We start from the raw sequence: 23,333 nt of genomic DNA, 5'->3' as shown, positions 1-23,333 counted from the left end.
TTTATGTATTTTAAAAATTATTCTTAGCATTCTAAATGTTTAATAGGAGTAGTTGGACTATAAAAGAGAACAGTGTTAATAAAATAATAATAAAACGTAGAGTGTTATTTGAAAATTTTCAAAACATACTAATGACGTCCAGGCTTTCCAAATTCGAATGCCCCATTTCTCGCTCTCCATCTCTCTTCTTTAGAGAAGAAAGAGATTGAAGACGAAGCTGAGACTCCCATCCCTCGACAATCGAAGAATACCAATTAGATTTTCCGCAGATCCCGAGGTAACGTGGATCCTTCCTTCCTCCTTTCCATCTCAATTGGACTTCCTTTTACTTCGTAGATCTCAGATCTCAGATGCGTCTCTTACTGGCATTGGTTTTTATGACATCAATCTGTTCCACTTTCGAGCGGATCTCGCTATAAAAGTTCTAGATCCAATGTAGATTTGCAATCGCCGTGAATAAACATGGAAAACACTCGACTTGATGCAGATCTTTGGAATTTTCGTAGCTTTTGTTGCTCGATCTTGGATCGGTAGAGTTTTGATTAGTTCTTTGGTGTTATGTTTCGAATAGATAAGGAGACATGGGGCTCACCTTTACGAAGCTCTTTAGTAGCCTCTTCTCGAAGAAGGAGATGCGTATCTTGATGGTTGGGCTTGATGCTGCCGGTAAGACGACGATATTGTACAAGCTCAAGCTTGGAGAGATCGTCACCACTATTCCCACTATCGGTGAGGGCTCTTTCCTTGTTCTCGTATTCATTACGCTTATGCAGAAGTTATTAGGGTTTCTATTTTTGTATGTAGATATGTTTCTCTTTCATTTATGTAGTTTTGGCCCAAGCTTCATTTACAAAGGACACCATCTTGCTTAGCATTTAAGAATTGTCTTGAAATATATTTCTTGGTAGAAATTTTTATAGAATACAATGTTGAAGGACTCGTTCATGGATTTCTGTGCCAGTCAGCATGGTGAAAAAATGTTAATGTGAAGTGCCGAGGAGTGCTCAAATATTGAAGGGGCTTCGTATTGGGTAGTACGCCAACTATCATAAGTTCTGGCATGCCCAGTAAACAGCATGCTAATAAGTTCTTGGTGTAGTAAATCAGTATTGTCGTGAAACTTTTAAGAGGGGATTTAAAGGATCTCAGAATGTCAGTTCTATCTAAAACTTGCATATTTAGAAAGGGAATAGCTGGCAAGGGAGGGTTTATGTTGAGATTTTTTCGCTTTTGTTTTTCTTTATAGACAGCTTTTTCTTTGGAATCTATCAACTAGTAATTTTTACTGAGATGCATATTGTTTCTTCGTAGTTAGTAAATTTTATTGATCCAATGCAGGATTCAATGTGGAGACTGTAGAATACAAGAACATTAGCTTCACCGTTTGGGATGTGGGGGGTCAGGACAAGGTAATGTGGCTTGGATATTCTAGCATGTACCAGTTGCATGAGTTAGTGCTCATACTGTTTTGTGCTCCAGAAATATTGTTTTCAAGTTTAGCTATCATAGTAAAATTACTCATAGTATGATTTGGGATTTATATTCACCATATAATATTAAAAATTGAAAGCTAGGAATTTTGGGAATAGTATTCACCTAATTAGAATAAATAGTAGTATATACCAATCCCTGAATCCCATTTTTGATGATGAGATGAAGCAAAAGAAATATACTTTTTTCATCTAACAATATTCTAGTATGCTGGGCTTTTGGAAAATTCAGATCAGACCCTTGTGGAGGCATTACTTCCAGAATACTCAAGGCCTCATATTTGTTGTCGACAGCAATGACAGAGATCGTGTTGTTGAGGCAAGGGACGAGCTCCACAGGATGCTAAACGAGGTGAGCTCTTCCCTGCTAAACAATGTAGCTTATGTATAATTTTCTTTCATAGCAAACTGCTTTTTTACACAAAGAGAACACCTTTGGGTGCACAGGAATAAATGTGTAGATAATGGATGATGGTGTCCCTGTCAAGTTTAATTACATGTCTCAATTGTAAACTGAGTATGTAACAGTATGATCTACTGAAATGCATGGCCATTTCTATTAAGTGCTACTATGTATTGGCAATCTTCTATGATAAAAAAATGGAATGGAAGTTTTTTATTGGATATATTCTATGTACCTTTGTCTGTTATGTACATAAATCTATAATTGTGGCTGATAGTATTGGAAGCTCTGCTTGGAAATTTCTGGATGTCATGTAACTTTGTCTATCATGAATTGTCCATGCCTCTTGGGAGTGTAATCCCATTGTTTGCTAGATTCAAGCAAAACAGAGGACCTATTGGTACTGGATGTGTAGGATCAGAAAATGACATATTTTTTTCTCCTGAAACCTGGATTTTACTAGGTTTATCAAGTAGATGGTCACTAGTTGCAGCTTCTCGAAGTTCAGACAGTAAACCTATTAAAATGTTTACTGCATTCACCTAAGGGATGATTGATTTTTTTTTTCTTTTGTTTATTTTGCTTTTGTGTGCACAATTTTATGCTATTCTGTCATATGTATTTTTCTTCAAAACTTGAAAAATCTTCTGAGCTTGTTTTGGTATTTACAGGATGAGTTGAGGGACGCTGTTTTGCTTGTGTTTGCCAACAAACAAGACCTGCCAAATGCAATGAATGCTGCTGAAATCACCGATAAGCTAGGTCTTCACTCCCTGCGTCAGCGGCATTGGTATGACACTTGCAATCATATTGAGAATACTTTTAGCAGTCTTTCAATTAAATGGTTTGATAAGATGAGGTAGGATGTTATACTAATACATGCTCAGTTGGACAAGTATACTAGTTAGTGAGACTTCAAATACGTGTGGATGATTTATTTGAAAAGAAAATAATATCAATCCTATTTCCTAGATCGGCATGCCATGAGCACACTGAGATATAGATTCTTTTATTTGCATGCTGTATTTCTCTATGATTGATCTTGTGAAGTCATATTTGACTACATTTGTGGATTAAGTCAAGGGATACCATAGTCTCAGGCATGTTTAATATGAAATGGTCAATTAGTAGGTGCAACACGTCTATAGAACGGTTCTGTTCATCAGATATTTTATCTGTCATCCACAGAACCAGGGTGCACACTTATAATCAGATATGGCCACTACAAGATAAGTAGACATTGGAGTGAGATTGCCTAGAAGATCTGACAATTGCTAATAAATCATGATCAACCTAATTGTGTTGTGTCTGGCAATTCTTTGCACTCTAATATTATTCTTGCGTTAACAATATTTAGCAAACTCATAAACATCCTATTAATTACGGAATGGTTGCTTACTTCAGGTACATACAGAGCACCTGCGCTACATCTGGGGAGGGTTTATATGAGGGTCTCGATTGGCTCTCCAACAATATTGCAAACAAGGTGAAACACTTACTCTTTTGGTACTTTCTGACCTTTATCTCAACATATTGGGATTAAGTTCTAGTTAACATTCTATTGATTTGCTAATGACATTGCCTATTCTTTAAAGCCTAACCTTTTGAATCTCTCCTTAAAGTCTGAAAAAATATACAATCTTTTGCAATTTGTTCTAGTCCTTTGGTGCTAGATTCCGCATTGTCCAGATTTATTTGCACTTATCCTATATTTTACCCTCTACAGGGCTGATTCAAGTTTCTCGGGAGTTGCCTCGGTTTATGTCATGATGGATGCGAATGCTTTTAATTTGATACATTTGGGTTGTCACTAAAACGGGAATATTCGTTGTTACGATCTGCATATTAAGAACCCTAAAGAATTTATCTTTTGTGGTACTTTAGATCCTTTTCTACCGAATGGTAATTGTATGCAGATTTCTATTTCAATTCTTGCCGGCTGTTGCTTTCTTGCACTGGATATTCTTTACTGCTTGCGCGAGATGTTGTTTGATGGTTATAACACTTGATTTTTGCTCCTCTCTCATCATGCATACTGCAGCCATATAAGCTTATACACCCTTGGAGGATATCGAAACTGTCGAATCCTGTATTGCAAAGCAACTAAAGTCGAAGAGCATCGTTGTAGGACGTCTAGCCCGAACATCGGTAAGATTGACCAGTATGTTCGTTTGAAGAAAGTGTGCCCAGGTATTCAATTACCAATTCTGCCACTATGTTATAACGTTCAGCTTGCAATCGTAAAATAATATCTGACTGCTTATTGCAAATAATTACTATGTGACCTTCAGATGTGTTATCATTGTTTTGTATTTTCAAAATCTATAATCTTTTAGGCGCGCCAACGAGGAGTCAGAACAGACAGAGCTTTATTTCTGAGAAGAAGCATTCGTACGCCAAGATCAACAACAAAACTTAACAAAACAAGCCCACCCCCACCAGAGAAGAGACTCGGATCGATCGATCACATCCTTCGCTGGCGATCCTTTGGTCCCGGAGGCCCGGTCCCTTCCTCTCCCATCTTGCCCACGTCATTGAACCATTGCCCCGTCATCTGGTCCGCATCCTTCACCCTGAGCATTATATCCTCCTCTTCCTCCTCCTCGCCACCTCTGTCCGCTCGATCTCCTCCACGTTCCTCCCTCCTCTTCTGCCCCACCACGTCAGTCGGCATCGTCAGCTTCTCTTTCACTGCCTCCGTCACGCTCCCAATCGCGCTGAATATATTGTGAGAGGCAGCTCGTCCCCTGAATGCCCAATAAACAAAGCAACAATAGTTAAATCTCTCGAATCCCCAAATCTTTATTAATCGGTGAGTAATTAATACAACATACTTCTCGGACTCGTCAGGTTCATAAGTCTTCTGCCTTTCCTCCTCCTCCTTCTCCCTTCCTCTCTGCCTCACCTCTTCCAGCTTCTGCTTCGCCGATTCATCCGTCTCACCCAACTTTTCCTGCCAACATAATAAAGTCACATGGAATATATGCCCTCAAAATGTGATTCTTTTATTTCTCTCAAGAGGAGTCGAATTGCAAACATGTAAGATAGTACTGGATGACATATACCTTTGTGTTCTCTCCGATCTCCGCGAGTCGCTGCCTTGTGTCTTCCTTCTTGCCTGTCAAGTAATCTCTCGCCTTACGAGTCCCGTCGACTGCGGACTCCTCGTACTCCTCCAATTTCCCCTTGGTCCCATCCTTAGTCTCTCCTGCCTCCTCAAATGATTGGTCCTTCGTCTCCCTCGCCTTCTCTGCCGCCTCCCTTGCCTTCTCTACGGTCATGTCTTTGTACTCTCCTGCCCTCTCCATGCTCCGATCTTTCATCTCTCCCGCCTTCTCCGCAGTCTCCCTCGCCTTCTCGGTAGTCATGTCCTTCGTCTCCCTGGCCTTCTCCGCTGCTGTGTCTTCGTACTCTCCCGCCTTCTCCATGCTCCTATCTTTCATCTCCCTCGCCTTCTCTGCAGTCATGTCCTTTGTCTCCCTCGCCTTCTCTGCAGTCATGTCCTTTGTCTCCCTCGCCTTCTCCTTCGTGGCTTCTCTATACTCCTCCGCCTTCTGCATGGCACTGTCCTTAGTCTCTTTCGCCTTCTCTTTCCCCTCTTCGGCCTTCTGAGCTGCGTAGTCTTTATACTCTCCGACCTTCTCCTTGGTGGCTTCCTTAGTTTCTCCGGCTTTCTCAGCAGCTTGTTGGGTCTTCTCCGTCGTGGTGTCTTTGGTGCTGTCAAAGGTGCCACGGACGGCGCTTAGGAGTGACTTGGCGCCCTCTTGCACGCTTCCCAAGATGCCACCACGGCGGTACTGCTCTCCTCCTCCTCTCCCCTCCAACTCGTGGCTTCGCTCGCTGCGAGCGGACGCGAGCTCGTCGGCGGCCTTTCTCGCAGCGGCTTCAGCGCGCTCTTGTCGGCTCTCCTGTCTCGACGCCATGGTATACTGCTTTCCTTGCTATGTTCACGAAATGCTTGTTGCTGCATTGCATTGCATTGCATTGGGAAAGATATATACGGGAATAGGAAGAGTGTACGTGGGTATGAGGAAGTACCTCTTTGGGACGCGTGTCAATTAAGCAGACACGTGTGTATGCTACAGTAAAGATGACAATTTAGAAGGACAAAGGGATAAGGCGCGTACTGGCGCGTTTTGCATGCAAGCAATGCGTGGTAAGCATCAACCATCCGTCGGTGTGAAGTTTTTCAAGAACTGGGCTTTGGCCTTTGGGGGGTTCAGATAGGTCTATTTTATATTTTTCCGTCTCTTCCCCCACTTCGGATCTCTGGTTCTCATATGGGTGTCAACCAAATCCGTGTACCCGAATCTTTTCCCACGGATTAAGATGCAAGTCAGTGGCCCGTGGGTCACCAACTCTGTTAGATCACATCGTGGAATACGTATAAATAAATACCTCTCAAAGCATCCACATTGATGCTCCCTGAGCCATCTGTGCTTGGAATTCCCTGCAAGTTGCAAAATTTGCTACCTTGGTAAGTCCATGTTCATTGACAGAGACAATTAGAAAGAAGCAAGGTGCATGTGGACCTCCATGTGAGATGGCAAGTTGCACCACTGGGAACACAGTTAATGACTGATAGCTGCTTCCACCCTTTTGGTACAACCATCAAAACTACACCTCTAAACGAAAATTATCAAAATTATAATTAACACTATCATTTTTTAAAAAAAACTTGTTAACTGTCCGGATACAAGTACATAACCCAGGTTGTGGAAAAATTTCAACATGTAAGCCTATAGTTCTTAACTAGAAAAAGATAATATAAAGAAGAGATTAAACATCAATCCTAAGAGCCGCCAGCAACTTGCTTCTGCCTTCCACCACACCCATGCACCAGGTTGCAGAGATGGTTGTTCAACAACTTGTCATGCCAGTTCAATTGAATTATTTTAGTAGTTAGTGAATACACAATATATTTATTAGTCCATATATATCAAGATTATTAGTTAATTTTTTTTTCTATGGTTAGATATATTTTACTCTCTCATGTATGAACCAAGATCATTTTGAAACTCTAATTATTATGCTTCCTTGTACTTTTAATATAAGTTGCAATTGATACGTTTTCCATCTGAAGTTAAGAATATCCATTTTAATTTATAAATAGTTATGAATAAAAATTAATTTACTTCCATGGATATTTATTTTATACTACTAAATCATCATAAAATTTCTCTCAATATATATATTGAAATCATCTGCGGTTTGTATTTATATTTTAGTTAAAAGTGTACTAACGCGCCATGATTAAATTAAAAGTTTAAGGGAGCAAAAGTGATTTTAGTCAAACTCCAAAGTACGGGTTAAAATATATTTAACTGTAAATATTTTTTCTTGTCAATCCTTTGTTAACTAATATTACTTAATATTAGATAACACCAAATTATGAGAGAGATGCATCAGATGATATAGACAACTAAACAGCCTCTTATAAATTATAATTATACTGTGGAAATGAAGGTGACAACAGTTAATAACAATGACTTTAAGATACATTCCAATAATTACTTATATTAAAAGTCTAAAACTGAAGGAAAGAACATCGTCTATTTCCAATTATTCTAAGTATATATACGACTATGCGATATTTTTTTTAATCATCTTCAAAATATGAGAAAAAGATTCATATTTATTTAAACAATAAGATTATTACTATTATATGAATATGATGGTGATTTATATTTTCTCAGTTATTTGAATGAAAACGGTTGGAAATGAGCTATGACAATGAAAGCTAAAATTGATGCTAATTAAGAAAGATATGCAATTAACAACACCAAGTATCAAAGAAAACTAGAACACTGAATTTATGTGTAAAACCTTCTCAAAGGGAAAATTCACGGAGCATGAAATTGAATTTACTCTCAAGAGAATTGGTACAAAGATCACAACAATAAGTCTCTCAAGGTCACAAAAATGTCATCCACAAGAAACCAATAACCCTAGCTTCAAATTAACAAATTTAGATAGCATTTCCAATAGAGAAACCCAAACCTTCTTGAAGTAAGAACACCCTTGTAGATGTGAAGAAGAAAATCTTTGTGCCTTGATCACAACTAAAAAATCCTCTAGTTGCAAACCTTTGTTGTATCTAAAAAAAAGGTCTTCTTTTCTCGTTTCTTTTTCACTAAGTAGCATGAGCAAAAGTACTCTTAACAAAAGTCCAATTATTAGCCAAGTAAGTTACCTCATGGGGTAGTTCAAATCAACTTAGTTAAGTAAAACCCAACAAAAACATTAATAAGTTTATATTAGTCTAAACCATAGAGCATATAAACAGTAATATAATAGGAGGGATAAGTCGAGAGAATCAAAATATAATTAACCCTTTAAAAATAATTCCGCTTTATTCAAATCCATCCTTCTTTTGTTTCCTTCCGTTTAAATAATTTATCCGCATTATTCGCAAACCAAAATCCCACCCTCACTTGGAGTTCGAGCTGTTTCGACGTCGAGTTCCTCTCTTTCTTCCTTCCCCTAAACCCTAGATCGGATCCCTCAAATCCCCCATTTCTTGAGAAGGATTCCCAAGAAACCCTAGATTCGAACCGAGGGAGGCCGCTTGCTCCCGAGTTGGAGGATAAAACCCTTGCAGTGGGATCGGTGTTCTTGATCAAAGGGGATCCGTTTTGGTTCGTTTCTGATGGTTCTTCTTTTCCGTTTGCGGTTTTGGTTTGGTAGAAAGATTCGATCGTTTTCTTTTTCTTCGTAATCGCTTGCAGGGAGTACGATGAGCAGCAAAAAGGAGGAGGAGAGGAACGAGAAGATCATAAGGGGACTCTTGAAGCTTCCACCCAACAGGAAATGTATTAATTGCAACAGCCTGGTAATCTTTCTTTTCTTCTAGTAATTTTTTCTTCAATTTTTATGCTTTGATGCTTCATATACTGGGTTTTGAGTTGTTCTATTGGGAAATTTTGCTAACTTTCTCCGATCTTTTATGCCTTCTTCTTGTGATACAGGGTCCGCAGTATGTGTGCACGAATTTTTGGACTTTCGTATGCGTAACATGTAGCGGCATACAGTGAGTATTTGATTTGCTTTGGGTTGTAAGAGAATCACGAAAGAAATTATTAGGTTTTACGAGAATCTTTTTGATTATCGAGAGAATTGTTGGTCATTATGCAGTTGTGACTTTTCAATTACTTCTTTAATTTTCATTTTCGTGTGAAGGATTAGGCACGAGAGTAGCATTTGGGATATGACTAATGTGTCAGATTTACATGTTTTTGCCCAAGTATTTTAGTAGTAAAACTATCTATCTATAAGTTGGGTGTACATAATCTACTTGGACTGGCTTGATTTTGGACTGCCCAGCTCCATGCTTGGCTGAAACAGAGAAAAGAAAAAAATGGACTAGGTTTTTGTTTGGTCGGATAATTGCCATAATATAAGAAGAGGAGAAAGGGGAAAGATGCATTGTTGATTTGGAAGAGATTTTTATTTTCGTGATTACTACCCTGTTTGTGTCTTTTGTACAAAATTTTTGCATCTATGTGTTGCAATCGCCCTTGAGGAAGATATTAGTCAATTCGAGTTGCTATTCTGGATAGAACTGAATATTTAACTTTCAAAGGCAACATGGATCGATATTAATTGTTGGAATAGCTTGAGATTCGGAGATATTGTTCTTCTGGGAATTAGGAATTCAATGCAACCGGAATCTCATCAATCGGGTAGGTAGATTAAAAAATATGGAAAAAATAATGACCAAAGGTCAGAAGATGACTGGATGAGCGTGGATGATTGAAAATTGTGATATGGTTAGGGTTAGGGAATGAAAGTGGATAATGACTATGAAGGATGTGGATAGTATCTTGAACAAGACGAGGAAGGAGAAATGAGTTTTTAGGTACAGTGGGTCGCTAGAGTGAGGAGGGAGAAAAGATGGAGGATTAAATTTGATCGTAGAAGGAAGCTCAAGTTGGATACTGAGGGGGAGAAAGGAGGAGAGAGAAGGTTGGTTCAAGTTTAGATACAAAACAAAAGTTCTAATAATCAATAATTTCAAAGTGGCTGCTATTTAACATATTTAGAGGTTAGCCAATTGTATAAAAATCATAAACAAACTTTAACACAAAACAATTTAACCGACTGGCATTTGAACGCCCCTTGACCGCATTCGAACAGCTAAAAAGTAGTGCTATGTATGTGCGAACGCTGTACAGGCGTACGAACGGACCTTCTTGGTGTTCAAACGCACCGGTCAGAATTTCTTATTTTTTATCGAAAAATAAATACAAAAAATGATCAAATTGGAGGTGAGTCAGTTATGTCCAATCCGTAGCATAATAAAAAACCGCAACACCATGCCCCTAGAATCTTTCTACATAGTTCGAGTGATGGCATCTTAACTTTTGCTATATATTTGTCTTGAGTTATTTATTTTTTAAGTAAATTGGAATCTGACCAAATCCTTTTGTTTTAACTTCAACTTTAATTTTTATCATGTATATTACTTTGGTTGGAAGGCTAGGCATGGTTTAACTTGAATCATGATGAGGTATTTTGATGAAGCGGTTTATCTAAACTCTAAAGGTGTATCATTTTTGAATTACCTAGAAACTGAAAAATCATTTGAAACTTATTGACAAGATTATTTATGATACAGTACAAAGTGGTGAAATTTTACTTGATCATATTGTCTTTTATTCATATAGATTGTTAGAGCAATGTAAATCATATAAAGATTCTTTGTGAGAAATGATGTTGAAGATGTTACTGAGTTCAATTATAGAAGTGGTTTTCATTTAGGAAAAAGTTCAAATGGCTCAACTGTTTAACCAGTAAAATAGCGCAGGTATTGCCTTTGCCATATGCTGTAATGCAAAAGACTACATGTTTGTGCTGTTGTTTGATTGTGTTGTTTGTATGTGGCACTGTTGTATAACAACGTAGGTATTGGGCCTTTTATATAGGGTTTTCGTAAGTTTTGGCAGCTGTTCTGTTTGATCATCTTGAAATTCGTGGTTTTCATTTAATTGTCTATCAGTAATCATGTACAGTTCTTTTTTTTTTAGTGTCGAAAGTGTTTCTGTGCCTGATATCTTGTTGCCTTCATAAATGTGCAGCCGTGAGTTTACTCACCGTGTGAAATCAGTGTCCATGTCTAAATTCACCACTCAAGAAGTTGAGGCTCTGCAAAGGGGTGGCAATCAGGTAAAATTATCTTCATTGATTCTTTCTAGAACTTTCTCCTTCTGCACCTCATATTTATTTCTTTTTTATAGCGAGCCAGAGAAATATTCTTGAAGGATTGGGATCCACAGCATATGAGATTGCCTGATAGCAGGTGGAAGACAACACCATTTTTAACTAATGATAATTGTCTTTTACATTATGATATAGGATGAAATGAACAATCTCTTGTAACTTGAGTTTTATTTTCCAGAGACATAAACAAGATCAGAGAATTCATACAGAATATTTATGTGGATAGAAAATATGCTGGAGGGAAGTATTCTGAAAAGCCTCCAAGAGACGTGCAGGTAATCGCAGATATTAAATATACTCGTCTTCTAGAGTCAGATTGATTTTATAGGTGCATCCACCCTTTTATTAAATATTGAGATAATATGCTTCCTTTTTAACTTGCTCCTAGTGGTACGTGAGTGTTATTTTTTCTTTTTCTTTTTCTTTTTATCTTCAACTATACCATACTGTATGCAGAGCCAAAAAAACCATGAAATAGAACACAGGAGAGCAAGTTCCTACCATTCATATTCTCAGAGCCCACCCTATGAAAATCAATATGAAGAAAGACGCTATGGGAAACAAACTGGAATGTTAAGCAGGAAACCAGGTTCAGATCGTGGACATTATGAGGGGAAAATTTCTAGCTTCATGTACAGCCCAGGTAGTCAGCAAGAGCAGCATACATATGATGATACTGGTTCAAGAATTTCAGACTATTCCACATCGAGCACTGGTGATCCAAGTAGGTTTGATATCCAGTCCCCAAATTTCCAGGACACTGTTTATAGCAACCCTCCTTCACAGCAAGTAAGGGATATCTTAATTGACTCTGCAAGGCCGCAAACATTAAGTACGCACTCTGAGGGAAATATCAAAAAGCAGTTAAATGGAATGCTACCTCCACAAGTAAGCTATATATCACCTAAGTTTTCTTTATGGTACACCAAGGGTTTTCCTAGGTAAAATTAACTGGGCCCCTACATGCATAATGAAGTTCTATTTATTTTCTCAGCGAACTGCGTCATTGGAGAGCTTTGGATCCTTGGACACAGTATCTGTGAAGTCAGCTAATTCAAGTAGCTTAATCGATATTATGCTTGAGCCTGAGTGTGCTCCTCAAACTCAGCAGAACGGGAAGTTTGCCTCCCCTTTAACTAAGTTACCTGCTGCTACGCAGGTTAAAGACCAGGACCTTTTTAATCTGCCAGTCGTTCAACAACCAGTCATCTCTTCAGGCTCATCTATAGATCTGTTTGCAGCAATCAACAGTCAGAATTCATCTATCCCTGTGGAAAATAAGGCATCAGCTACTCCAGTATCAGAAAATGTAGGCTGGGCTACATTTGATTTACCTCAAGCAGATCAGGGTTCTGATGTAAATAAGGGGTTTTCTTCTATGTTCCCCTCCAATGTAAAGGCACATGAAAATACTGATTTGTTTTCCTTAATATCGAACAATCCACAATCATTCTCTTTATCTGCCACTCACAGTCCTTTGCCATCAATGGCTGATCAGTGGCATGTCGGTTCTCATGACGTCAAAGGATCTGTCAGTACAAATAATTCTGAGGTGAGGACTGTTATATCCTGATGTTAATGATGTCTGTAAATGCCATTTTCTGGGATGTTAATGATGTCTGTAAATGCCATTTTCTGGGATGTTAATGATATCTGTAAATGCCATTTTCTGGGATGTTAATGATGTTTGCTGACTCAGTCCAAAATATCTTCTAAATCTACGGGCTGTTAGAATTGTTCATCTAATAACTGGTTTTGCTTTGTAGTCTTGGAATGCTTTCGATGATACTAGTGGAAGAGTTCCTCAGAATATGTTTGGAACTGACCTGCATTCCTTCGGTAGTGAACCACATGTTATGGTGAATAAGCCTCCTATAACAAGTGATCCGTTCAGTAATTATAGAGCTCCTGAGGTACAACCTTTTTGCTACTATGTCCAGGATACATCACTGCATTTTAATCTTCTTATGTTGAACTATTTGCAGGTATACACAAAGGATGGGTATCATAGTTCTTATCCAGATGAATTTGCTTCTTTTAGTGTTCCTTTTGATGGTGCAGTTGAATCATTTCCTTCATCCATGCTTCCTTTGACGGTCTGCACTGGATACTCTTTCTATTAATTGCTCACATCTGTAGTATATACATGTATAGATTCATATTCGTATCCATATAGTCTTTTTTTCAGCTATATTGTAAAATAATGGAGATGCCACTAGGATGCCTGAATTAGAATCAGGAACTAGATCATATGGATGCAAGTAGGATAAGCTGTAACCTTATTTATGTTGATGGATGCAGATAGGCATGACCACAAAAGTGTCAAATCACCTGTCTTTATTGCTTTTGTGCACCATTTTTTTTTCTCCGTTCTTCTCAGTTTATGTACACGATAGGTCAAATCATCAAGAATATAATTGGCATCTGGAATGATTAGAAGCCATTAGCGATGATAGTCCAGGTGAACTTTATACCAGCAATAATGCTCATTTATTTTTCCGACATCTAAAAGCATGAGCTGCCTTTATTCATTGTGAAATGAAGTTACTCATATCTTTACGTGTTCTTACGATAATGTAGCAATTATTGTGAAATGAAGCCAGGTGCTCATACTGAATTAAATCTTCTATATCCTTTTGATGGACATTCATTAAAGATAAATCACAGAACAATTATATTGTTTTGGAACTGGTGCTCTGTGCAACTTCAGTTGCGTAGGAAATTTCTTGATATGGTGTATGAACTGAATTTAAGAGCAAGACAGCAATCAAGAAGTGTGTATGAGCATCTTATTTGGCTTAAAGGATTGCATGACAGTAACACAATATGCATGTATAACTATACTATGCAAAAAATAACTTTTGTACAGGTATTTTTGGGTTTGATTGTTTAACAAATTATATTATTGTGCTTTACAGGGTGAAACCACTCAACAACGAAAATCAACAAATCCATTTGATCTTCCGTTTGACTCAAACCCAGAAGCTGATAACATGGTATGTCTGTTATATCTATAAGTTTAAACAATGCCATAAATTTTCTAAAATGATAATTATTGTCATTAGACTCATTACAACTCTTTTTTATTTCCTGTGTGTATTCTACTGGTTGAGATTATAAATTTCAAAGCAAGAAGCAAAGTGCTAGCCTTACAAACTTTACAACGGAAGTTCAGTGGCTTTATCCTTGTTTACCATCTTGGCAAAATCTGGGGTTTTTGAGTCATTAACGTTATAATCTATGATGGGAATCTGCTGGTGTACTCGAGAGCATATCTTTTGGCACCATGCAATGTTTATGTAGTTCTCATGGAACCTTATGATTTATAATTATAATTATTATGATTGCTATTTATTTAGCACTCTTGTCTTTTCATGGCATATACGTGCTAACCATCAATACAAAGGTAGCCAATTTATTGAATCATACAGTGTAACCATTTTATCTGAATTTCTGATGAATTTTCACTATTATGAATGTACTTGTTTCATTCTCCAAGGTAGTTTTAAGGATTGAAAGGATTACTGAAAATAGGTACTTGTTAGGTAGTGTATGGAATGCTTGCATTTGCATTCGATGGATTCTAGGACCTCAATTAAGTTGCACCACCTGAATGAAATTCAGGATGAGACATGATGAAATTCAGGATGAGACATGACTCTTTGGGACGTTGGTGTCTCATTCTTTGGGATGTTGGACACAAAGGTTGTCTTGTGGTATGAGGGCATGCCGATTACTTGACACAGCATGTGTTAGGGATGTCGTGCCAACATTTGGCATTTTCCTGTGCTGTTGGCAGTCATGATATGTTTTTGCACCTTAATACAAGGTTTCCCACTTGCCTCTAATAATATAGAACTGGGAATAAAATAAAAGCTTTTAGATGTACTTTGCGACCAAAAAAAATCAACTAATATCTTTACTTGCAATTGCAAACTTTGATAGGAAACAAGAAGAAAGAAGGAATCAATCGATTTTCTAGATAATCCAATATAATATTATATTTATAACTGTTGTTTCGAAGCTTGCTCTTAATTAGGTAATATTCGGTTTTATCCAATTATATTTAAGTTTACATGGAGGATGTACCAGTAAAGGATATCTACAGAGCTATCTTAGTGTCATTGGTCTCACATATGCATGCTCTTGTACAATTTTATCCCTTCATCAAGTCATTTAATCACCTCTTATAGCCACCAAATGAATAACATAAGAACTAAGAAGAGCACTCTTATTCTTCTTTTTGGTGTAAAAGATTGAGAAATACATTTCTTCCCTAAAAATTTGCAGAAATTTGCAGTACTGATATGGGATGACTTGCCAAAGGACATATCTACATCATTTAATGCTCTAATGATCAACAGTTTCATCCTGTTAAAACTTAAAAGAATAAATTTTCTTAGATTTTTCAATTTTTATAGGTAAAAAGTTGTGGAAAATCTTTTTTCTTCTCTAACTGTATCGAAAGATTCTAACGCATCTCTTTCATTTAGGTTCAGTAATTCATGAGCTTGGGACTTCCCAAGCTCATAAATCATTCTGAGAGTCTGATATATTAAACCCTATATGAGATCACTATTGTGGATACCTTAATATCTTTCCGATACATGGTCGGCTTGTGATGTGTTTCTACTGTGTTTACTAGCACAAATCGGAAGCTGCAGAACAACTGCCCACAGCTGTATCTACATTTCATGTTTTTCGTCTGCAGGAAGATGTGTTCATCTGACTGCAATATATACTGGTTGTTAATTGCTATTAATAATCATGATCCTAGGGTGTTGGCAATTAAGATAGAAAGTAATAGCAAAGATGTGGCTGAAAAGTCTGTAGCTTGACACAACCTTTTAGTACCTTTGATAAGGAGTAAATTGTCTATTTTCCTCTAATACTGAAGGAATTTCTTTTGCAGTTTATGGATATGAGCTCACTGAGAGAATCCTTGCCGGGTGGGCAGTTACCTGACACTTACATTGATAGTTTAGCTCAAGCATGGTTTCCCCAGAATTCAGCTGCAACATATGTAACCTCACTACCTCAAGGTAAGCTTTTAATGACTGACAATAGAGCTAACGAGAGACTCACAATTCTGTTGATGGAAGTTAACTCTCATCAACTTACAGGAGGGCTATCATATATTGCTGGGCAGGTTCCAAGCTCACAGTTGTCGTAAGTTTCTTGATCTACTTCCTTTATCCGTGCATATGATATTTGTATATTTATTCTAAAATTATTATGTTAATGCAGGAACATTACTTCACAGAACCCTGTTGCATCTCTCGGTGGAAACCCTTTTGCCTAGGGATGATAGATGGGACTTATTGGGTGATCAGGATATGGTTTACTTGTTTCGTACTTCATCCGACCTTCCTATCTTTTTCTGCAGTAATTGTGCATCAGTCCTATCCTTGTAGGCGTGGGTGGATTGAGCTACTGGAATCGCAGAAGCAGAACTATAAGGCTCTATCTGAATGCGCAGAAGCAGAACTACAAGGCTCTACCTGAATGTACAATCTAGATTTGCTGCCAAGGTTCTCTTAAGATTTGCAGCATGCAAAATCTTGTTACTTGCGTTACTGTCGAGAAATAGATGTCCGAGGGTTTTCTCCTACTTTATCCTTTACCTCTATGGAGCGTTACGCACGTGGGTGAAAGATTCTAGGTTCTTTTCACATATGTATCTAGTGTTGTTATCCTAAATTGTTTCTAGTCATTTTTTAGGGAGGTCTTTCTTATATTATGTAAAATTCCTGCAGAGAGATTTTATGTTTTATGATCATGTGCATGTTATTAGGCATAATGTCATAATGTCCGTTAGACTGCTAAACGTTTGCTAGTGAATTGGGTCTCGGTTCGGTGTTGTTTGCTTTTTAACTTCGTAAAAGAGTATTGTAATACTAGTAACTACAGCCTACCTAAAATAATTTTATCATTTTGATCTTTACTGTGCGATTTGCTACCCTTTTTTTTAACATAATATATAAGACAGCCTCTACCTGCAAATATTCCGCTATAAATGAAGGTGTTGATCTAGATCACTCTAGTACTAGTGCTCTTCTTTCACTTGTAGAATAAATAGTTTATAACTATGTTAATTTTTAATACTATTTAGGTTTCGTATCAATTCTAAAAGTACTATAAGCTTAAAAACAATCAGTCATCTCACAAAACAAAATCCAACGAATACACCACTATTATAACGCACGCGTTCATATTAGGAAACAACAAATAAATTATTGAGAATCACAAACATCGACCACAATTGAGAAATGGGAACACCTGGGTATCGGTGTTCATCCATATCTCGAACAGATGAACCACTTTTTAACCATGCGGGTTTTCAATAAGAACATATTAGATTGAGTATGGTTATCTTAATACTGGCTTCCATTAGCAATATACATATCCAACCTACTTGCACCCTAACCCATAGACTACAATAAAGCAGAAAAAATTTGGGCAGTGGGTGTTGCTACTCCAAGTTGGATTATATGACGAGGTAGTACTCTATTTGATGAATCCTTGCCTAGTACGTCAGCATGGGAAAACTATAGCTATCAATCCTTTCCTCCTCCTGTATTACAGCAACAAACTTATAAAAACATAGAGAAGAAAATTTTGGAAGTGTAATTGGAGCCTCAAGCAAAACCTGTAACAACTTTCACCTTTTCTTCACATACAACTAAAATGCAGATACGAATGTAGTGTTCTAAGTTAGAAATTTCATCTTAATCAAATGGATTCTGAGAAATAAAAGTAGACGGGCAACTTGAAATCTCAAATTCGATGGATTCTCAGACATAAAAGTAGATGGATACCTTAAAACTCTGCCGGAAGTGAAGACCGATTTTCCATATTGGTGTCCATATCAATACCACTGTAAGGAAAAGATGAACCAAATGCCAACTATAATGTAACTATCATTAGAGAAAGATGAGGGGAAGACAAACACAGAGACAACACACAAACAGAGATCATACTTCTCATTTGCTTCAAGCTTGAGCATATCTATATGATTCTGGATATCTGAACATGCAGCTTGGATTGCTATATTCTTCTCACATAACTCCCTCCATTCTGCTGTAAGTGCATTGAGTTGCATACCTGTATTTTGCTGATCATATCACAGACTTATGAGACGTGTACTAAATGTTGGCCGTATTACCAACTTTGAATATTCCTCTTACCTGATGGAACTTCCTTTCACGGTTTACAGCTTCTATCTTTTCATTGTTTTCCAAAGCCAAGTTCTGCATTCTGCCAAAAGAGGAAAGAAGAATCTAGTTAGTCATAATTTATCCCTGATTGAGTCACTAAGCTGCAGAGGGAACTATCTATGCAGGACAATCTTAATCCAAATGGTTATGCATATACACATTTAAGTACCTGACAATTTCGTGTAAATAAAATTAAGATCATGGTTGACAAATTAATGAAGTCCAATCCAGAGTTAGTAGACTACCAAATGAAATTATCCCTAAGAATCCTAATACAATGTTCCTAATTTTCGTCCATGCGATCAAATTTAATTGGAACGGGTGATGAGGGGACAGCAAACTAGTTCCTTCACAAAAAGCAAATGAAAGCAACCTACACTCAAGGTTGGAAGAAAAGTAATGAAACCCACGATAATTACTGAATAACCTCCTTTGCTTTCATCGATAATAAACCCTTTGACCATCGTCTTACCGCATTGTGCATCTCTCATACACGGTGTTCATGTGAGCACATACCTCATCTTGCTTTAATATTTTTGGTGACAGTTAAGTTAGAAACAACTAGTAACAGGAAGTATCAAAGTAGTGTATTCATATATGGACTTCATTTTTCTGTTCTTTCGAATCTTAAATTCTCTCTCTCTATATATATATGAGAGAGAGAGATGTGTGTAATTAATCCAACAACTACCATACAAATCATCAAATGGCCAACTAAAAGTAAAAAAAAAAAAAAAAAAAAAAAAAAACTGGCAAAAAGAGAAAAGGATACTATATAGGAAAGGGTAGTAATCTTATGTGCACCATACAGCCAATGTTCTCAAATCGCTGCATGTGGCCAAATATGCCGTAATCCATCAAATGCGGTCATGTTACATGGACGATTGGCTTATGAGGGTCAAGTTTCAGTTTATAGCATTCACCAGCATGGATCACTTATGCATTTGTGTGAGGTAGTTTCTAGCAATCATACACGTTCAGCTGGGTCACATCCAGGCCCCCATGGAAGTGTCTAATTGGTCACAAAAGGACTCACTTTGCTGCAAATCACTTCTTTCTATGTCCTCAAAGTTTAACTCAAAACAGTGAAAAGAAACACCATCAATAACCCGTAAAAAATGCTTATTATCAAAGCATTGAGCTATGTAGTAGGAAGATTTTAGATGGAATACCAAATCACATTGTTCATCTGTTAATTTCCACTAAATCACATCAATTGAAATAGCCTTTACTTTGCTTTGCAACCTTCTTTTTCTTTCTTCCAGAAGCTCTATGGTATTTTTATATGCTTTGACAGACACCCTAGCCTACAAAATTGTACTCTTGACCTGGTCTTCCTTTAAGTCTATACAGTAGGAAGCAATGTGGTGACCAAAAAGTTCAAAAACAGTTCTCATGCAAGATTGACTGCAGATTGGATAATATCAGACAATATGTAAAAGTACATATTATGTGGATCCTCGCAAGTACCGGACAACTAAAATGACATATCCTTGTAATAACCTTTACTTCCTACTTCTATGAAATATTATTTCCTATACTTTTCTGTAACAGAAAGCACATACCAAGACAATCACTCTGAAGCATCACCTGAAACACAATGTCTGCCAAATATTATGCATTCATAATATAAGGCCCAAATTTATATACAATCATGTAAACCATGAAAAACCTATTTCTAATCACATCAGCTAATCCATTTCATTCTATGCTAATATCAAAAGGAATTGTATCACAATATCATAGTAGAACTATTGGCAATGTCACAGAACAACTTCTCCCTAAAAGCAAAACCATGAAGCTCCAACATAGAACTCCACTAATTCTCCTTATTTTGCTTAATGTAACAATTAAGGAAGAGAATCTGCCAATCTAAGAATCTTCTAATACATGCCCTTTCTGAATTACAGAAATAAGTACCATTTTTCTGATTAAGAATTTCATATAGTAAACTCTGCATCATGAGCAAATGTGCAGCACCACAGTTTGTGATCTCTCTCCACTTAGAAGTTAGAAAACAAGATGCTTATGGTTGCTTACATTAGCATTTTCAAACAGCCACATATTAAGATATTTCCTTAGACCCTATTTTTTATCTCAACTAAAAATTTGTAAGTAGAGAGGAATACAAACTTGTCAATCTGCTATAGATAAATATTTACCAATAATATGTATGCCTCTTACTCAAGCATTGATGACATGAGCACTGAACAATGAGTGACCAATGGCTTCAAATGGTACTTTAGTTGAAGAAAAGCTCCAAGAAGAATGTTAGAGCACCCCACTTACAAGAACAGATAAGAATCATCACATGCTGAAATTTTTCTTCCATTTGGACATCTTAATGGAATTTAGACACTGAATTAATGAAACTAACAGTATGTAATAATAAGAGATCAAATGTCACACAGAAGAGGCTTCCTAATAAACCTTGAGTTTTTCAGCAAATGAATGAGGAACAGAAATTGCGGAATCCCCAAAAGTCAGAATCTTGCATTGCAGTAACAGCACTAATGGTAGCAAATGTTGACAGATTACCTAGACAAGAATGACTCCATTTGTTTGTTCTGATGTTTCCAGACATCAACACCATGCTTCAGTGTCAGTTCCAGATTCTCAATCCTGAAATGCATTTAGTGGGGAAAATTTGTTCAATAACGTCCACATACACTTCTATAAATCAAGTGCCATGCTTAGAAATGGTTACCAATTACCACAAAGAAAGGCTGCTAAAAGTAATGGGTTCTTGAAAATGAAAGTAATGTGCAGAATAAGGAAAGCCAACAAAAATAAAATAAAAAAACATGTCAATTTATATTAATTACGAGATAATAAAATGTAACACTAATAAATCACTAAAACATTGGCTAGGAAGACAATTAGCCCATTATATGGCCAACGACCTGGTGCAACATGATGATATTATCAAAGATTTTTAACTTGTCAACTTCCAAAATCACTAAAACAAAGGGTGTATAGCTAAGAAATGTGAATGTGCCTAGAACCAGTGTATCCATAATCACCAGTACCTGACATTTGCTGTAAAGCTTGACTATGCATCAGAAACATTCACATAAATTCAATATAGATGTTCATAACTCCAAATCATGGCATATTTCCTAATCTGTTACATATGTAGCCTGAAAAACAGTGGACCTAGCGAATATGAATGAAAGTTGGGATGAGCTCAATTTCTTTTTCTTGGCCAGAAGATATAAATAGTGAAGCAAATGAACAAAATTAAAGCCGTATGCCATTTTTTGCAATTGAGCCTCCAACTTTATACAATCAGTATGCCCACTTTCAAGCAATAGGGACCTTCCATTTTGTAAAGTTAGTTGACAAGGATAGATCCAGGAAAGCACTATAGAGTAAGCGGCCAACCATTAGTTCAGAGATATTCCTTTGAAGTTTGAAGGCCATAGGAGGGGCACTTGTGGTTGAGCTGAGCCTACAGCTACTAAATTGAAAGGTGCCATGATGGCAAACATATAGGAATCATGTGTAACTGAATCTCTGTAGAGACAATATACATAATTAATAACAAGCCCTGCTTCATTGCTTCATAGTGTACAAAGCATAGTAATAGGATTTAATTTATCAGGTTCTTGGATAAAGTTGGAGGCTCAAGTATTTATTGGAAGAAAAGAAAAGGATACAAAATGAGATGTCGTTATAAGTGGCTTTTTGTATTAAACATTTATAAAAGAAATTATTCAGCCCCATATAGAAATGCTAGCAGTTTTAGCACTAATGGAGCTTGGATGATACAGCCAGCACTCCAACTCAAGAGAATTGTTCCTTTAATTTCCACAGGAATTAGATATTTCAAATGACTTCATATTACTATCATTGCGAAGCATAAACATTAAACATATGAATGCGCAACATATAGATAATATTATAATACTGTCAGCACTTGCCTTATAATTTGATGCTGTAGCAGGCTCTGGGCATTCCGTACAGCCTGCCTCCAAGCAGTAACATCATTACGCTTGTTTGCTGCAGGAGGTTCTAATCCATAACGGGACAACTCTAATGTAACAGGAGGCTTTCCCGCTCTCACACGCTCATACTCTCTAGCAAGCATAGGATGATCCTGGTACAAAATTTACAAAGCTTAGAAGAATTCAAATAAAGTTTCTTTTCTTTAGCCATCCGCACAAATACAAGTTCAAATAATCTATAAGCACAAGCATGAACACTACCAAGAAATATATGAAACAAGGTGCAAAATGTTAGTCCCTTATGGGATAGAGGAGTCCCACAAGTTAATTACTAACTTTACATGCTAAGTACATAAAAAATCTACTGAAGGACTAGTTATAGAATACTTTGTCTATCACAAGAAGCTAACATCACAAAATTGTCGGCCAAGGATAAAATATCGGAGGATGTTATCCAATAGACGCAAATTAACTTGGACATAAAACCTAGCTTAATAGGAATTTGTAGCTACACTCTGCAAATATGACTTGCTTTCCCCCCAAAGTAGGATTTCAGGGTTTCAAATCAAGAATCCGCTAAGACAATAAAAGAAGCCTTGGTTGATCTAACAACTTATAGATCTAAGCGTCATCAAATCAAACAAGAATGAGGGAGAGAGCTCGATTGAAACCCTAATAATTCATCAAACGAAATGAAAAGTTCGATAGTCACCTCGAAGGAGACCGGGGGCATGGGAGGCAGCTCCCTGAGGAAGTCGGCGGGCTTCTTGGAGCTCCGCCGCATCTCCTCCTCGACGAGGCGGTCGACCTCGGCCTTGACTCTCGGGTCGCCGTAGTCGTCGTCAACGTAGGGGAGTGCATCGACGACGTCGGCCTTTGGTCCAGCCGACCACCCCTCGCGGGTTGGATCCGGCGGCGCTTCCAGCATCAAAACCTCTCTCGTCGCCGCCATCGGTGGTTTCCTCTCTATACCTCTCCACAGAGATGAGATTGGAAATAAGGGGGAGCCGATAAGTGGAAGCGGGTTCGTCTATTATACGAAAAGAGGCTCTCTTTT

The 23,333-nt window shown here is 37.4% G+C and overlaps 4 protein-coding genes across 5 annotated transcripts; 2 read left to right on the top strand and 2 right to left on the bottom strand.

Annotated features, from left to right (window-relative positions):
* Positions 1–91: 91 nt before the first annotated feature.
* On the top strand, positions 92–3,848 carry LOC140781108 (ADP-ribosylation factor 2-like). The gene is made up of 7 exons (XM_073126912.1): positions 92–277; positions 572–729; positions 1,339–1,409; positions 1,723–1,842; positions 2,565–2,683; positions 3,298–3,379; positions 3,620–3,848. Exons 2-7 carry the CDS (start codon positions 582–584, stop codon positions 3,623–3,625), a joined length of 546 nt encoding a protein of 181 aa, XP_072983013.1. The 5' UTR covers positions 92–277; positions 572–581; the 3' UTR covers positions 3,626–3,848.
* A 395-nt stretch (positions 3,849–4,243) lies between these two features.
* Positions 4,244–5,962, bottom strand: LOC140781102 (uncharacterized). The gene is made up of 3 exons (XM_073126906.1): positions 4,959–5,962; positions 4,728–4,846; positions 4,244–4,640 (listed from the first exon to the last, which is right to left on the bottom strand). The coding sequence occupies exons 1-3, from the start codon at positions 5,814–5,816 to the stop codon at positions 4,358–4,360; spliced, it is 1,260 nt and encodes a 419-aa protein (XP_072983007.1). The 5' UTR covers positions 5,817–5,962; the 3' UTR covers positions 4,244–4,357.
* Positions 5,963–8,257: 2,295 nt separating this feature from the next.
* On the top strand, positions 8,258–16,939 carry LOC140781095 (probable ADP-ribosylation factor GTPase-activating protein AGD14). The gene is made up of 14 exons (XM_073126894.1): positions 8,258–8,531; positions 8,622–8,725; positions 8,862–8,923; positions 10,971–11,058; positions 11,130–11,191; positions 11,291–11,387; positions 11,569–12,000; positions 12,107–12,664; positions 12,879–13,025; positions 13,098–13,208; positions 14,031–14,108; positions 16,025–16,154; positions 16,236–16,281; positions 16,360–16,939. Exons 2-14 carry the CDS (start codon positions 8,630–8,632, stop codon positions 16,412–16,414), a joined length of 1,962 nt encoding a protein of 653 aa, XP_072982995.1. The 5' UTR covers positions 8,258–8,531; positions 8,622–8,629; the 3' UTR covers positions 16,415–16,939.
* A 348-nt stretch (positions 16,940–17,287) lies between these two features.
* Positions 17,288–23,298, bottom strand: LOC140781103 (pre-mRNA-splicing factor SPF27 homolog). 2 transcript variants are annotated; one of them, XM_073126908.1, is made up of 7 exons: positions 22,989–23,298; positions 22,253–22,428; positions 20,868–20,951; positions 18,300–18,369; positions 18,093–18,226; positions 17,931–17,989; positions 17,288–17,686 (listed from the first exon to the last, which is right to left on the bottom strand). In XM_073126908.1, exons 1-6 carry the CDS (start codon positions 23,226–23,228, stop codon positions 17,932–17,934), a joined length of 762 nt encoding a protein of 253 aa, XP_072983009.1. In that variant the 5' UTR covers positions 23,229–23,298; the 3' UTR covers positions 17,288–17,686; position 17,931. The 2 variants fall into 2 exon arrangements, with proteins under 2 accessions (XP_072983009.1, XP_072983008.1); XM_073126907.1 differs by having other exon boundaries at positions 17,931–18,018; positions 22,989–23,284.
* Between the last annotated feature and the right edge of the window lie 35 nt (positions 23,299–23,333).

Source organism: Typha latifolia, chromosome 2 (genome assembly GCF_019914945.1).
Source record: "Typha latifolia isolate L0001 chromosome 2, TyphaL0001v2, whole genome shotgun sequence".
Lineage (NCBI taxonomy): Eukaryota > Viridiplantae > Streptophyta > Magnoliopsida > Poales > Typhaceae > Typha > Typha latifolia.
The sequence above is the reverse complement of the archived record's forward strand: the minus strand, read 5'-3'. Positions and strand labels throughout refer to the sequence as shown.